This window comes from Cygnus atratus, chromosome 21 (genome assembly GCF_013377495.2).
Source record: "Cygnus atratus isolate AKBS03 ecotype Queensland, Australia chromosome 21, CAtr_DNAZoo_HiC_assembly, whole genome shotgun sequence".
NCBI classification, from domain to species: Eukaryota; Metazoa; Chordata; class Aves; order Anseriformes; family Anatidae; genus Cygnus; species Cygnus atratus.
This window is the reverse complement of record NC_066382.1, coordinates 1,928,093-1,943,738: the sequence shown is the minus strand read 5'-3', so window position 1 is coordinate 1,943,738 and position 15,646 is coordinate 1,928,093. Positions and strand designations below refer to the sequence as shown.

Genomic DNA, 15,646 nt, shown 5'->3' with positions numbered 1-15,646 from the left:
GCACAAAAACCTACAACAGGAAATTCTGCTTCAAACAAAACAAAAGCCTTTGAGTTTTAGTAAGGCCCTGTATTGTCTGATTCAAAGACATACAATGGACTGGACAAATACACTACAATCCACTGATTGAGACCAAAACAGACAAAGAAGTTCTTGAAAAATAATAAATGATGAAGGCAAAGTTGTTTATTATCAGTTAGGTATCAAACAAAGAAATCCTCCCATCCTAAGACTCAGTGGTAAGCAATTTATTCCAGTATATGCACAGCATAATTGTGAATTGTTTCTAGACTCAAAAGAAATATGGAATTTATCTAAACCACATTTAAATATTATAGCTAATAAATAAGAATGTAGTATATCAACAGCAATAGTTTTACAGGGTCATATGAACTCATTTCTGCGACAGCCTTCTTAAACACGTTAGTTTGACTCTTTCTGTGTTAAAAAACAGAGATATTGGGAATTTCTTCATCGTGGTTACAACTTTGGAACAACTAGTTCTTAGAAAATATCTAAACAGTAAATTTTAGAAATTCACTGTCAGCTTCACTTGTGGTAGTCTATTACTAAGCGAGATTTTCAAACACTAGCCATAGTAACTAGCTTTGATGGATACAAATTTCACTATTTTTCAGGAATTAAAAGCACTAATAATGTTAGTTACGCCCAACACTGTATGGCAGGGCAAATTGTTCAAAGACATCTGTTTATGAACAGAGAAAAGGTTTTGGAAATGGATACCTACCACTTGTTATTTCAGGAAGCAATTTCTAGTTTATTGGCGTGACTTCCATTTCTCAGTTAGTGGCTATTACATGTTTTACTATGATTAATTTTATTTCAAACTCAATCCGCCTGCCTCTAATACTCACCTTGCCCACTTCTAACAGTATGTGATTCCTCTATGATCTAATTTGGGCTTTTATCAATCATTTTCAATATCAGGCTTCAACCATTTATCAGTCTTATTTGTATGGTCCTGATCATAAATAACATGTTACAATTACTTAACAGATTCAAGTAATGACTGGAACATGCTTAGATTTACAAAAAATTATAGGGTGCAGCCTCAGCTGATATTAGTTTAAACTGTATATTACAGTAAAATCTAGGTAAACTACAGGAATAAGATTGTGGGTAAGATTGTGAGGTGGGTTTTTTTGTTTTGTTTTGTTTTTCTTGCATCACTAGTCTTTATTCTTACATGAATAGTTACATCTAATTACATCCTCCCACTGTCTTGTCACATCTTATTACCAAGCATCAGAACTACTTTTTGGCTAAAGATCATTAAGAAAAACACTCAAAAACAAGTGCACAGATTATACATTCAGAAGCATGTTGAGCACACTTCCAGGCCAATACCAAGACACAGGAACTTCTAAAAATTAGCCGAGCTATGAGTGATGCAGTAGCCAGTCATCCTATCCACAAACAATTAAAATAGAGCTCGTCGTTTACTAATGGGGATACTCATTCCTGGTCTTTACATCAGCAATAGCTTCATATTTTTATATCATGTTATACTGTAATTATAATGAAAATGTGGGCATGCAGATTTATTTTACCTTCAAATTACATACTATCTGCTAGTACAAAGTATAATTCTGATCAATTTAAATTCCAATCATTTAAATAATTCACGCAATGACTGTAACTATGACTTCCAAACAGGTAACAAAACTCAAATGGATTCTAGGGCAGAAAAGAAACCCAAAAGCCTGCAGGTGAAAAAGCCCATAAGGCTAGCCACCTGTTTAGTGTTGTTAACAGGTGTATCAAACAGCAGGCCTTCCTCTGGGAAAGAAGACAAACTAAACACAGCCAAAACACACAAAGAAGCAGCAACAGGGACAGAATGGAACACAGCATCTGCTTACTGGGACTTATGCAGCAGCCAGAAATGAGAAATCGTAGAAAGGAAACACTTTTGAGGAAAATGAGTGTTGTTTTTTCTTTTTACTTCATTAACCTCTGCAACCTTCTTTAACATTTCATTGTTTACTTTTATTTTCTCTGTCTGTGTAAGTATACCTACAAACACATTAAAACCAGACAGAATTTATTTATTTATTTAAGTGAGCAGCTTTCATGGGCTTTGTTATAGGTTTCCTAGAGTCCAGCTACAGTTTCTACCTTGCATCTCATATTTTTCCTAAATGTGAAATGAGTTTAGTGATTAAGCAGTGAATAAATCCAAGTTATTTTTATTATTGGGCTCAGTTCTGATAGAGCTATAACTGCTGCTTGTTTACTGGACATTGAATCAACATGAATCTTGACAATATGCAATTCAGTGACAGCATCCACTTGTTAGTAATTTATCACTTGCAAAAGATTGAACTAATGGGATATTTTTATGTAAAACTGAGAGGAAAACTGGACAAATTCAACACACATGCCATTACTAAATATATTCTATACCTCAGCAGCAACAATACTAAAATATCCTAGAGGTTGAAACATTTGTCCATGTTCTTTTTGCTCCAAGAAATTACTTCAGTATGCCCAAGGTACTCTATGAATAGGTTTGCGTCCCCCATGCTGCCCAGGCATTACTTCTCTAATTAGTTTTCACATATTTCCTGTTTTCTTCCATATTTTGTAGACTCATATTTTGTTCGAACTGTGCCTTGATTTTTGTTAGAATTCAGTGAATACTGACCTAGTACCGCATCTACCTGTCAGGAACATACTGGTGTAAATTTAATAAATACAGTGTATGCAAATCCAATGGGTAACCAATCTGAGCTTTTCTCATTTGTTCATTAACAGATCATTGAAGCAGGTGCTAGATTCTGCTAGGTGCTTCTACTGTACCAAAACTAGCTGCTAACAGAGAAAACAAGCAGTATCAACAACTTTATATCCGTTACGTTCATGATTACTATTCTCAAATATATTGTTGTTAGTATTCTTATCTAAAATGAAAGCAGTGATCAGGCTTACTAAAAATGTTGTCAGAGAATGACAGTGCCATAGAAGACAGCTAAGATCCTAGAGTTCAGTGCAGAAAGGAGCATAATACACTAACACCACTTATGGGAATTGCTCTAGAATCAGCATGCTGAAAAAAATCCCATTTTCAGAAAGCCTTGGCTACTTTGTCCAGTGAAGGTCGAGGTGACGAGAAGGTCTACTAGAACCTTTCCACAAGGCTGGTTAGCTCCTTTATAATTCTACAGCAACAGGTTAAAAAAGAACAGTAACCTATTATTTTGTCTAAGAAAAAGTATTTATATGTTTTTATTGTTTTATGTTTAATTAATCATTTGAAAGCAGTATGTATTGAGTGAGTACTTAAATGGCTTCCTTTAAGCTTGTTTTCTGAATAATTAAACATGAAATAAATCAACAAGATACTTTTGTCAGGGATTTTCAAAGGATTTTTCTTTTCTAAACCAAAGTATCTCGTCACTTTTAAGTATGCATCCAGTCTAAAGTTAAACCTAGTTCTTTATGCTTACAACACTAGAGACAGAACAGCTTCTAAACAAGTGTAAGCCTGAAGAATTAACGAATTCGGTCTTAAAACAGGTGCTAGAGAGACACCCAGTGGTACAAAACTGCGTGTGCACACATGCGCACAGAAATATACATACATCACTATCCTGGCTACGTCTCAGGAAGTGAGAGGCTACTGTAACAGCACCATTTCTCTTGATCAGTTTACAGGCTATAACAGAACAATCAAATGCACAACAGAGTACCTGCTTATTTTTATGCCATTTGTATCTTTGTCTATGAAGTATTTATTAGCTTGTCCTACCGATTTTAACCCCAAACTTTCATGCATACATGGAATAATATATAAAGATTTTAAAACTCTATTCAATAATTAAGTTTAGATTACCAGATATAACTACAAACTTTTATTGTATATTTAACAGAAATTTGGAGGTGAGGTGTGGGGTGTTGAGAGGTGCAAGGCAATGTTAAAGTTTTATTTAAAAAAAAAAAAAAGCATTTCTCAAGACAAGTACAGATTTGATCATTTAGTTTCTCAGAATTTCAGAGAATTTCTCAGAATGAAGCTTGGAATTTATTTTTCTAAATCCTCAGATGCTGATTGCAATGGTAGAATCCTATGCTTGACTTATCATACAGTAATTGATATCTACATGCTACAATCATACTTGGTCCTTAAATCCCAGCCCTCAGACCACCTCACTGAATTAATATAAAGTAGTCTAAACCACATCTTATCCTGTTGTTTGTTTTATACTGATTTTTTTTTAATACATAAGGTTCATCAGTAAGTGGTATTTTACTTATAGACCATGAATAGAAGACACTCTAAAAGTAATTACCAACTACTTTTTTAATTTTTATTAATATTATTAATGCTGTCTAATGAAGACTAAACGTGCTTATCCAGTCTGTATTTTCAGGCTAATGAACTTTAATCCTCTGGTCTTCAAAACTGCCAATGATCTTCTATGAAAAGGCTTGTGCCATGATCTTTTACGGTTAAGGAACATACAAAATAAGGTGACTATGAAATTAAGTATTTAACAGCTTTTTGATGGCTTGTACTCATCCAAACCTTTTGCATTAAAGCCTGAAAAAATAACTGCTTAGCACTAGAATTACTGTACTCTGAATTTCCTAATGTATATGTTATCTTAGAATGACAAGTAGCTATTTTTCTTTCAAGTATTTACCCAATTTATTTATATTATACAACATATTCTGTGTGGTCACCCTTTATTTTCTATGTCAGCCCTACAGATCGTTGACCAGAGTGATTAGGCAGGTGGAGAAGTCACCAGCTTATTGTACACGAATAAACAGAAACAGGAAATTTTGGTGCAACTTGATGGGACAGAGCTTTGAGTTTGCTTCTTTCTGCTCAAGATACCAGGAGAGAGATGAATTAATTAAAATATTCTCTTGGTAAGTCATACAGGAGATGTCCCTCCATAACAGATAGTTTATTCAAGTTCTTTAAATCCTTTGATAGCTTTGGCCTGGTGTTGTGGAGCACTTCATATGAGCATGTCTGCATCTGTATACATCTTTGAAGGACTCAAACTTATCAAAAATTGACGATACATGTGACTGGTTTCTACCATTAATACATTTGATTAACTTTCTGAGGTAATTGAATTCAGCCTAAGTTGAGAAGCCAGCAAGAAAATCTGAAAAACATGATTTTTCAACAAGTGTCACGAAAGACCATCAGCGTAGAAAAAATCAGCTTGGCAGCTTTGGGTATACATTAAAATTTAAGGGGATAAAGACCTATTTAATAAAAAGATACATAACGTTTAACAAGTAAAAAGGCTCACGTGTTGATGTCCTGTATTGAAATCTGTTCCCTGTAATTTCTGCATTGAGAAACTTGACCTCACAGTCACTGCTATCCTTGGAGAACAGCTGGTCATGGCCTAGAAAATATCACAATATATTGTACAATTGCCATTTCCAACCATTCTCCACATACAAATGTCCACCTCTGTTTTTGACAAGTGTTGGAACTGTCTCATATTTTTTTCCTTTATATTATTAAATTTAGACCATGTTGTTAACACCTTCACATGCTTTGGACTCACCTACTCAACATCTTAGCATCTAAACATCGACATCCAAAGGGATTTACAAAGTATACGAAGGCAGAAACCCTCCACTGATGAAACCAAACTTCTCCCTACTGGCTCTCCCAGATTAGAGCCAGATTTTAGAAACTCTTGAAACCAAGGATTTGACTTCCACAGCAGTCTGCAAGTTCCACTGCTGCATTCGCTTTACAGCTGATTTATTACATTGTTTAAAAAGATATAAGCAAGGGGTGCTACGTTTGCCTTCCTGTTGTTATAGCGTAACAGGTTTAGAGACTATAAAGGACACTATATTTTAAAAATGAGGAAAATGAACGTACTGGTGAGAACTGAGCTTGTTCATACTCTGCCGGGATGCCCTGTGCTGAAGTAGAGGCTAGCTGAAACCCCTCCAGTTGTACAGAAGAAGCAGATGGAAAACCAAACAACTGCCCTTAGAAAAGTGGTAAGGATCATAGAGTAAGGGTCACAGGAGTACTGCTTTTACTCAGGGATATGTATTTCAGAGTTTCACTACAAAACGCTCTGAGGGGACTCACTGACGGGAGCTCGCTGCGGGCGGGAAGGGCGGGAAGGGCGGGAAGCGCGAGCCCCTCAGCGCCCCTCAGCCCGTGGTCACGTGCAACCGCCCCCAACGCCCTGCAGGCGCCGCCTTCCCGCCCGCTCCGTGACCCCGCCCCCAGCCCCACCCGCCCAGCGCTCATTGGCTCGGCAGCGGGAAGGGCGTGGCGTGCCCGCCCCTCGGCCCTCCCCTCGCCATCTGCGCATGCGCCGCCGCCCCTCGCGGCGTCCTCCCGCCTTCCCCCGGCGGCCGCCAATGGCGGGTTGGCAGCTAGCCCCGCCCCGCCCCTCCCGGCGTGTCCCGGAAGCGGAAGCGGGCCGGCTGCCCTCCTGCCGCCATCTTGCGGCGGCGGAGGCGGGGGGCGGGGGCGGAAGGCAGGGCCCGGCGCGGCCGCCGGTGAGTAGCGGGGACGGGCGGAGGGGAGCGGGACGGCGACTCCGACACGGGCACGGGCAGCACCGGGGGCAGCCCCAGCGACACCCCCAGGCCCGGTCCTGGGGCCCCCGGGCCCGCTCCGCCCTCCCAGCGGCTGTTGCCGCTCCCGGTGGCGGGGCCGCTCCCGGCCCCGCTCTGCCCCTCCCCGCCCCTCCCCGCGCCGCTCGTCTCTTTTATTTTTTTCCTTTTTTTTTTTTTCTCCCCTTGGTTTCTTTTGGGGCCGTTGTTCGGCTGCTTTGGTTACGGCGGTGCCCGGGGCGCCGGGTCCGCGGTGGCAGAGCCGGGGGTCGCTGCCCGGTGCCCGTCCCCCGGCCCGTTCCGTGCCCGTCACCTCGGGCGCTGCTGGGCAAGGAAGCTTCCTTCGCGAGATGAGGAAACTCGTATAAACTGCAGCGCTGCTTTTCCCAGTTACCTCCTTCATTTCTACGTTAAGGAAATCTGCGTTCTGGTCAGAGGTTTCCCTGAGAACCCAGCAGCTCTCAGTGTAGCGTTGCACCAGCTGAGTTAAATGACTTCTGGCCCCAGGTCATGGCATTTTTGACAACTCCAGGGTGCAGTGACATTCGTAATGATGTTGCCATAACTGCGGTTGAAAACACGTAATAGTTGGAGAGCTTGTGTTCACCCTCTCGGTATTTCTCATCAGAGAAAAATTTTTTGATACAGTTTAGTTTGGGTACGGTTCTGCTTTCTGCTTGTAGCAACTCGTTTGTTTCTTGTGTTAATCTCTGTGTGTCTTTCTGATCCTTGGCATTACTGGTCTGGCCGGAGGGTTGGCACTGCTCCTTATGCTGAACAGTGAAGTTTTGTGCCACATTCTGAAAGAGGAATTGCTATTGTTTGGGTTTAATTGTGCCCCCACACCACTGAGATCTGGCTTGGGTCCTTAACTGTAAACCAGCTCCAATGCCAAAGATCGCTCTTCTTGGTTCTTGTTTTATTACGGGTCGTCTTTAAGTAAATATTGTAAAGCAGTGAGAAATAGTAAGTTAAATTCTTCAGCTCTGTCATGTGATGCTTTACTCTGTGCTGCTGAAACTGAGCCAGTGGGGGCTCTTCTGGGACACAGCACTAGCTGCTTGTGCTCCTTGGGCTGCTGGGGAAGAACTGCACGCAGGATAAGCCGGCACGTGTAATCCAATGTATTACAACTTTTTACACCAAGCGAAGTGTCTGCTCCCTCAGGAAGCCACGGGTAGACTCGCATACCTGGTCTGTCACTGGGTCTACGTAGGTTAACGTTTGCAGGATTGGCATGTCGGGTCTGCTGCTGGCACAGATTTGGGGCGTACGTAGCTGTAAAATGACCGGTGGGAATATGAGAGGTTTGATGTTTGACATCGTTAGAGAATTGTCGTCTGATCAAGAGATCAGATGTTTTTTATTATGCCCTTATGTTCCTGGACGTTTCAAACCCACCCCAAACAAAGCACAAAGTGCTGCTCAGCTCATAGTGCTGAGTAATTTCTTTCCTCTGCAGTGCAGGGGATGGGGAGCATAATAATTACTTCCTTTTTGCCTGTAATGAAAATGTCCATATCTGTTCTGTGAGAGTTTCTATTTGATTTTTTTTTCCTTAGTAATGTTTCACAGATCTGTATGGTCACGTGAAGCTCCTGAGGTGCTGACACAGGAGCGAAAGCACTCCGGGTATCCCAGAGTTGTAGTCCCACCCACAGAAGGGGACTCCAGGAAGTAATGTCAGGGATTACTTCTGATGATGTGGCAAAAATGTTTCTGTTTAAAATCCAGTTTATTTTGCTTGCTTTATATATTCAAGTGAATGATAAAGCTTTGTTGAGCTTAACTGAAGTGAAAGGTAAAGATCTTAAATTGGTAGCAGAAGCACATACTTAAAAATAATTCCCTAGGTGATTTTATTTTTTTTTAACCCAAATCCAGAATCCTGCCCCTGGTTTTTATGATTACAACTTTACTTACGCATAAAACTTTTCTGTGACTGCTAAGCTGCTTGTATTCTTTAGATAAACCGGTGTGTTTTGATAATGTAGGTGCTTATGGTGAAGGTTTGTGTCTCTAACCACTGGTGTGCAGTTTGAAATTAAAAAGCTTCGCTGTCTAGTTACTCATGTTTGAAAATCCAAAGCAGCTTGTAAAAATATGTATTTATTTTGGTTTTGTTCTTTGCCTTTAGACTCTGAGGTGACAGGAGGGTGGTGCTGCAGTACATATCTCAATGCTTAGATGTTAGAACTCAGCTCCTGCCTTACCAAGGTGAAGATGTCTAACGAGGCTCATTCCTGCATTTCTGTATGGACTTTTTTCCCCTCCCTAAAATGGATTGGATCCTCTCTGGCCTTTGTAAAAATATCCTTTTCTTTACTTTTTTGACAATTTCTTCTGGAAATTAATTTCTTTTGGAGTAAATGCCCTCTCTGTAAGAATACTTCAGTAAAAATAATTTTTCAGACAGGGTTATCCAAAAGAATGTCATATGTAATTGTTGGTTCAGATAATGTGCTGTGAAGTTTCACTGAGCTTAGGTAACATTTAAAACAAAAATCTGTGTGTTGTGTTTTATTTCTACAGCAACCATGTCAGAAGGGGACAGTATTGGTGAGTCTGTTCATGGAAAGCCTTCTGTGGTCTATAGATTTTTCACAAGACTTGGACAGGTTGGTTTTCTGTAGGGTTTCTGTGACTACATCAGAAGAAAGTCTCAATGCAACTTAACCACGTTACTTTTTGGATCAATTGTTGAAATGCTAAAGTTTGTACAGATTTCTTTTGAAATGTTTTAGAAATAGACAAGAGATATTACAATATGTAGCTTAATGGAATACTGAATGTGGGGGGGGGGGGGTGACACTGCACAGCGATAATGCATTGCTGTCCTCAAAAATGAGGAGTTACCTTAGATTCCCTGCCAGAATGGTCTTAAGGAAAGTAAACTTAAGGAAAATAAACAATGAAGTGCTGAGGACCTAAGTCTCTTTATGATGTCCCAAGCATTAGAGTTGTTGGTTTTTTTTCGTTTTGTTTTTTTTTTGGCCTTTGTGGAAATAGCGAACTTTTTTTTCAAATGCTTATAAGCATGTTTATAATAAAGAAGAATAATGCTTCATGTTTTTCTCCTTCCCAAAGTGTCTTTACAAATGCTTGCTATTTCTAATGCTACCCTGTAATATACACTATTCGTTGCGCATGACGTATTTTACTGATGTACGCTTTGTATTTTTTCCTAGATCTACCAATCGTGGTTAGACAAGTCTACTCCATATACTGCAGTGCGATGGATTGTAACTTTGGGTCTGAGTTTTATCTACATGATTAGAGTTTATTTACTGCAGGTAGGAAAACTGGATTTACTGCTCAGATAGGAGTAGGTATCATTACTGTTCTATTTATTGTGTTAAGAGTATTTATAAAGTATACTACTTTGGAATTACTGTATCGTTAAAACCCACTAAATTAGATAGTCTGAAGTGACACCTTGTCTTGCTGGTGTTAAACTTGCAGCCTCAGACTGAAGAGTTTGTGAATGCTTAAGAATTTGTTTGATGGTAGCAGAAGGCAGAAACACTCCAGTAATTCTGATGAAATTACATAATAAAATTCTGAAAACTCTTTTGCAATTAAGGTTTTATTTTTAAAGCTGTGTAGCTTGTTCAGGAGCCGGTGGTTACCTTCTGTCATGCAAACCATAAAGAACTGCTTGTTCGGCACTTCTGTCACTGCAGGCCATCAGCAAACTATTTCTCTACTAATCAGATGCCTCTATTTCATGAATATATTTCATGAATCTCCGATTCAGTCAAGAGCTTGAGAATTATTATTCCTGAAAACTGAAGATTACAAATTGAATGTGAAAACCATACGGATGGTAGTAGTAGGAACATTTAAGTGATGGAAGCCTGCAAAGATTATTTTAAAAATTGTTGCTTTTATGCTGTTTACTTCTTTTATGCTGCTTTTATGATATATACATCTTGAACGTAGCAACCAGATGCTTCAGAAAAGCTTTAATTAAATCCATTAATACATCAGAGATCTGCACTACTCATATTTTAAGGCTTGTATTAATTACTATATTAGGATTACTGTTATAAAACTTAGAAATTGTTTAGCTTACAAAGGGTGATAGATTTTTCATCTTTGCTTGTTTGTCTTCCAGCAAGTTTAGTTAATATTTAAGTAGCTTTAAATGAAAACTATTATATAGTTTTATATAGTTTTACATCATATATATATATGTTAGCTGTCAGTATACAAATATCAGAAAACATCTTAATTGAAAGAAAGGCCAAGAACTCTCACAGGGTAGATTCATAAAGGTCATTTCATCTATTCCTAGAGTCTGAATGTTTATTTTATGCAGTAAGAATATTGTCTTTTTTAGACAAATAGAGAAAACTTTTCATGTGAATGTGAGGATATAGAAAAGTGCTTCTTTGGGAAGAGAAAAAAAAAACATTGTTTCATCTTGAAAAATCAGTATCTGAAAGTAGTTTTCAGGAATTCTTTAATCTTAGTTCTTTTTTCCTCTTTTCTTCAGGGTTGGTACATTGTGACATATGCCTTGGGAATCTACCATCTAAATCTCTTCATAGCTTTCTTGTCGCCAAAGGTAGACCCCTCTTTAATGGAAGATTCAGGTACGATGAACAGTTCATTCCGCAATAATTCTGAACGTAGTCAAACTGCCAGCTCATTTTGTCTGACAGAGGAATGTTTAGTATGTGCAATTTCAGCCTGACCGTTGCATTTTTGAACTTACAAAAACTCTATACTACTAGATATTAGGAGTTGTCAAAAGGTTTGTCTTTAAAATGTTTTTCTTTTTGAGGTTTGAACATATTCCATATTGTTTAAGTGTTATGTATATATACAGAAGTTTTATGTTGCTTAAATTCTCCCTGTAATGACTCAAATGACCTGGCACTGATTTTTGTTATCTTTCTCTTATGGGAAATGAACCCTGTTATATTAACACAGACGCTGCAGTGGGATCTTTGCATACAGTGAAAGTTCTTTTTTTAAAGATTAAAAAAAGTCTGTGAGGGAGGTTGATCTTTGTTTTTGTTTTTTTTTTTTCATTTTTATGTTTTCTTCAGATGATGGTCCTTCCTTACCTACAAGGCAAAATGAAGAATTTCGGCCTTTCATTAGAAGGCTACCAGAGTTTAAATTCTGGTGAGTGGATCTATCTGTGTAAACTTTGTTTCTGAAACATTTAAATATCTGCATCAAATTAGCAGTGACTGGGGTTGAAGGATTAATTGTTAATGTTATTTTTAAGGCACTCTGCCACTAAAGGCATCCTGGTTGCTATGGCATGTACGTTCTTTGAGGCTTTCAACGTTCCAGTTTTTTGGCCAATCCTTGTGATGTACTTCATTATGCTGTTTTGTATCACTATGAAGAGGCAAATCAAGGTAACTTGCCAAGAACAGATAGTAGCACTTGATGTCAAAATGTATAGTATTGTAACAAACTATCCAAACATCCGCTTAAGCACATTACAATTATTACATGTGTATATTTCTTTCACTTGAATGCCTTATGCTTGAGCATTGGTTGTATATTTGCAACTTTGAGCAAATATGGATAGCAAGAAACAAAAATACTTGGAATAAGCTTCATACACTACATATACAACATTTGATACTTACTTCCAAACAGTTCTGGTCTTAAATTTCAGTCAGTTTTTTATACAGGATATCTCAAAATTTCTGATTCACTTTCTTTCTTCAGTTACCTATGGCTGCTTTTAATGAAGTCTTTTAGGGTCTCTGTTGGAGTAAAAGGGGTATTGTGACAAGTTTGTTCAAGCCAAGTGGATGGAGAGAAGGGGAAGAAAAACATAGGCAAAACTACTTAGAATTTGTTGGGATTTTTAAAAAGAGAAGCATTTTTTTTTTCCAGACACGCAGGATTTTGGCTAAGTACCAGTACTCAAAGTTGTAAAGTGAAGGGTAGGAAATTAATATCTTTATATTATATCCAGTTTTCTGCAATCCCCTAATCAGTGAACTTCACTGTACTGTATACGTCGTTGGCTAGAACCAAATTTTATATTTAGAAGACTGAGCTCATGGCATTATTTAAATGTAAACTGATTCATGATTTGCTATTACAATACTGAACAACTGTTTTCATAGAGGACTTTGTAATTTATATTGCATATTGTGAAACATGTTTGTAAACATTATCTAAGTTTCTTGCCCCTAAAAATTGTTGTTTTTTTTTCTTTACAGCATATGATAAAGTACAGATATATACCCTTCACACATGGCAAGAGGAAATACAAAGGGAAAGAAGATGTGGGAAAGACCTTTGCTAGCTAGAAGATGCAATCAACCTGTTGACCAATTCTACTTATAACTAAAGGAACGATTTTGAGCCATTGTAACAATGCCTTTTTTCTTCATAAAATGATTGAGTGGTGAAAAAGCAGTTGAAGTTTCATTTTAAGAGGATCTTGCTATTTTTATCTGAAATATCAGTTTCTTGAAGAAACTGGCATTCTAACCAAATTGCATTGAGTTTGTCTTTTGTAAGAAGTTGGAGAAACTTTGGATAATCCCATGGATTTGGGATAACGGATTTCTTTCAGGATCCATTGCACTGGAGAGATTAATGGCTTTGAGTTGGATATTTTTACATAGTTCTCCTCACTGTCACCCTGAAGTGCTGTGCACGTATGTGGAGGAAGAAAAAGGTGGCACGCACACATGATGCTGTTTTCTGCTTCATGGCCATGTGCTATTTTCATACAAAAATTCAATAGACCTAAGTAGATGCAGAACTTAAGCCAGTTTGCTAAATGCATGGTATTACTGAGTCATAAATATAAATAGGAGTAATAAATCTACAAAATCATGGGTTTTTCAGTAGGGAAAAAAAATGTATAGCTTCTAAAGTAACTCATTTCTGTTAGGTTTTAATGCCAGTTTCACCATTGCATCTCCTAGCAGATGCTAAAATTGGGCTCTTTCATGATGACTCAAAACTTTGTTCAAAATCTATGACCATTTCCTTTGAGGACCTGGAATTATAAATATATATATATATATTAATTGTTATTAGTTGAAATTTCTTTCATACCCAAGGGTTGCTTGATTAGCTTAAGCTGACTTCATGCAGCCCCTTCAGAATATATCCAAACTGGCCGTAGGAGACAACTTTGTGGATTTTAACAAAGGTTTTCATTTTCTATGGGAAAAAAAATCAGAGATAAATGACCTGCATGTAAACTTTTTCATGTGATACAACTGCAGTTTTATTAAGTGACTTTTTAATTCCAAAATTTATTAAAAGACAGTGTCCCCCTTTGCTTGTTCTCTATTATCTTTATATATTTATATGTATAGATAGATGACAGTATTTATGGATTCTTTTCAGTAGTGATTACCCTCAGCATTTATCTTCATGTGATGCCTATTATAGTTCTTCAGGGAACATTCACTGGTAGAAAGTAAAAAAAAAAAAAAAAAAAATAGCTCTTTGAATATTCTGAATGGAGAATAGTGGCAATTTCAACAGATGCCTAACTGGCAAATGTATGTAAAGAACCCTTTAATCTGATTTTGTCAAATGAAGTCATTATGGAGCCCTGGAATTTAGTCTTTGGTAAACCTGGAAAAGTTAAAGGTAGTTTAAGTTGACATTGGCCTGTTGTTGTTTTTCGTTTGTTTATGTGTATGTAATGTCAAACTTTAAGTTACAGAAACACTGTATCCAGAAAGGGCCTTACAAAAGTACCAGTCATGGATGTTTGCAGTTCATTGCCTAAAAACCTGAAAGTCTTGATTTGGAGGAGCTGTCTTCAGGTTTCCTGGAGTCTCTGAATATGAGGGCAAATCAGGGAGAAAAGTATGGTGTTTTTTCTATTTATTAATGTTAAAATTAGTAACTGGGATGATTCCTGCTAAACAATGGGGTATTAAAGACAGTCATTGCAAATTAGAAATTTCTACCTCCACTTAATTTCTAACTTAAGTGGCAGCATAAAGAATGAATGCCTTCTCATTCTTAGGTAACAGCTGTTCTTCCTTTGTGGGATTAGCACTTTTCAAATATGTATTGTACATGACATCGAGACAACTGTATAGTTCCCTAGCTGAATCTCAGCTTGCAAAGGCCAGACAAGTTTGATGGCATTTTGTTAAACTGCTCTATTTTTACCACTTACAAGTGCTAAAAATAAGTTACCCTTACAAAATGCATGAAAAACTTGACAACTTCACAGCTACTTCTCAGTCATCAATTGCTTCCTGCTCGTTTCTATGTGCAATTAATTATCTTTCCTTGCTGTTTTCCTTTGTAAGGAGATGACTATAAGGTAGTCATTTCCTTAGCTGGTCACGTTTTGAGTCATATGGACCATTTTTCTTCCACTCTTTACAGTTTTAAGCAGGTGGGGCATGCCTGGAAGTTTTTTGGTGTAAGAAAGGGATGGTATCGAGACTCTGAAAACCAGCTTTTGTAAAGTAATGCTGAAGTGTTGGCATTATTTTTTACCGGCAACTCTTTTCATTCCATATATAGATACAACAAAATGTCCAACTAACTTTATTGGAGGATTTATAACACTTGAAGACTTAATTATTAACTAGCTAACCAGGATCTCTACAGTATGAATAACTATCTTAAAAGTGCTTACTGTAGCATGCCTCCTCCCCACCCCATGTCCATATTCAGTGCTGTTTGTGAAAGACTTAATGAAATTAACTCATGATCCACAGAGGGGATCATTTGGATTTCCCTCTCCATTTGTATTTAAGAACTACAAATAAGTTAATCTTGTGTACTTTCAATCATGAAATCAGAAGATGCAGTAACAATTACCTAGTTTTTTTCTCTGCTGCTCTACCTGTATAACTGAACTAGTAGTAGCTTAAGGGAATGAACCTTGATGAGGTGATGCTGCTGAAACCCTCCTCGTTTATACTGCAACATACTGGCTTAGCTTAATTAACCCCTATTGCCATACAGAGGGGTAGGGGGCTTGTGGCTGAAGTCAGCTTCTTCCCTGTGTTAGGCTGTAGAAAATGCCACACAGACAAAACTTAAGCTGTGTTATAAAATTAACATTTTATAGTTGAGCAGTTTGCTATTAGTA

General features: G+C 37.9%; 1 protein-coding gene across 5 annotated transcripts; it reads left to right on the top strand.

The window, feature by feature from the left end:
* Positions 1–6,417: 6,417 nt before the first annotated feature.
* RER1 (retention in endoplasmic reticulum sorting receptor 1) lies at positions 6,418–13,857 on the top strand. Of its 5 annotated transcripts, none has more exons than XM_035557559.2 (8): positions 6,418–6,522; positions 8,717–8,796; positions 9,112–9,138; positions 9,768–9,872; positions 11,078–11,177; positions 11,637–11,715; positions 11,822–11,957; positions 12,780–13,857. In XM_035557559.2, exons 2-8 carry the CDS (start codon positions 8,767–8,769, stop codon positions 12,867–12,869), a joined length of 567 nt encoding a protein of 188 aa, XP_035413452.1. In that variant the 5' UTR covers positions 6,418–6,522; positions 8,717–8,766; the 3' UTR covers positions 12,870–13,857. The 5 variants fall into 5 exon arrangements, with proteins under 5 accessions (XP_035413452.1, XP_050570918.1, XP_035413450.1 ...); XM_050714961.1 differs by having other exon boundaries at positions 8,717–8,883; XM_035557556.2 differs by having other exon boundaries at positions 6,461–6,522; positions 9,112–9,197.
* The last annotated feature ends 1,789 nt before the right edge of the window (positions 13,858–15,646 follow it).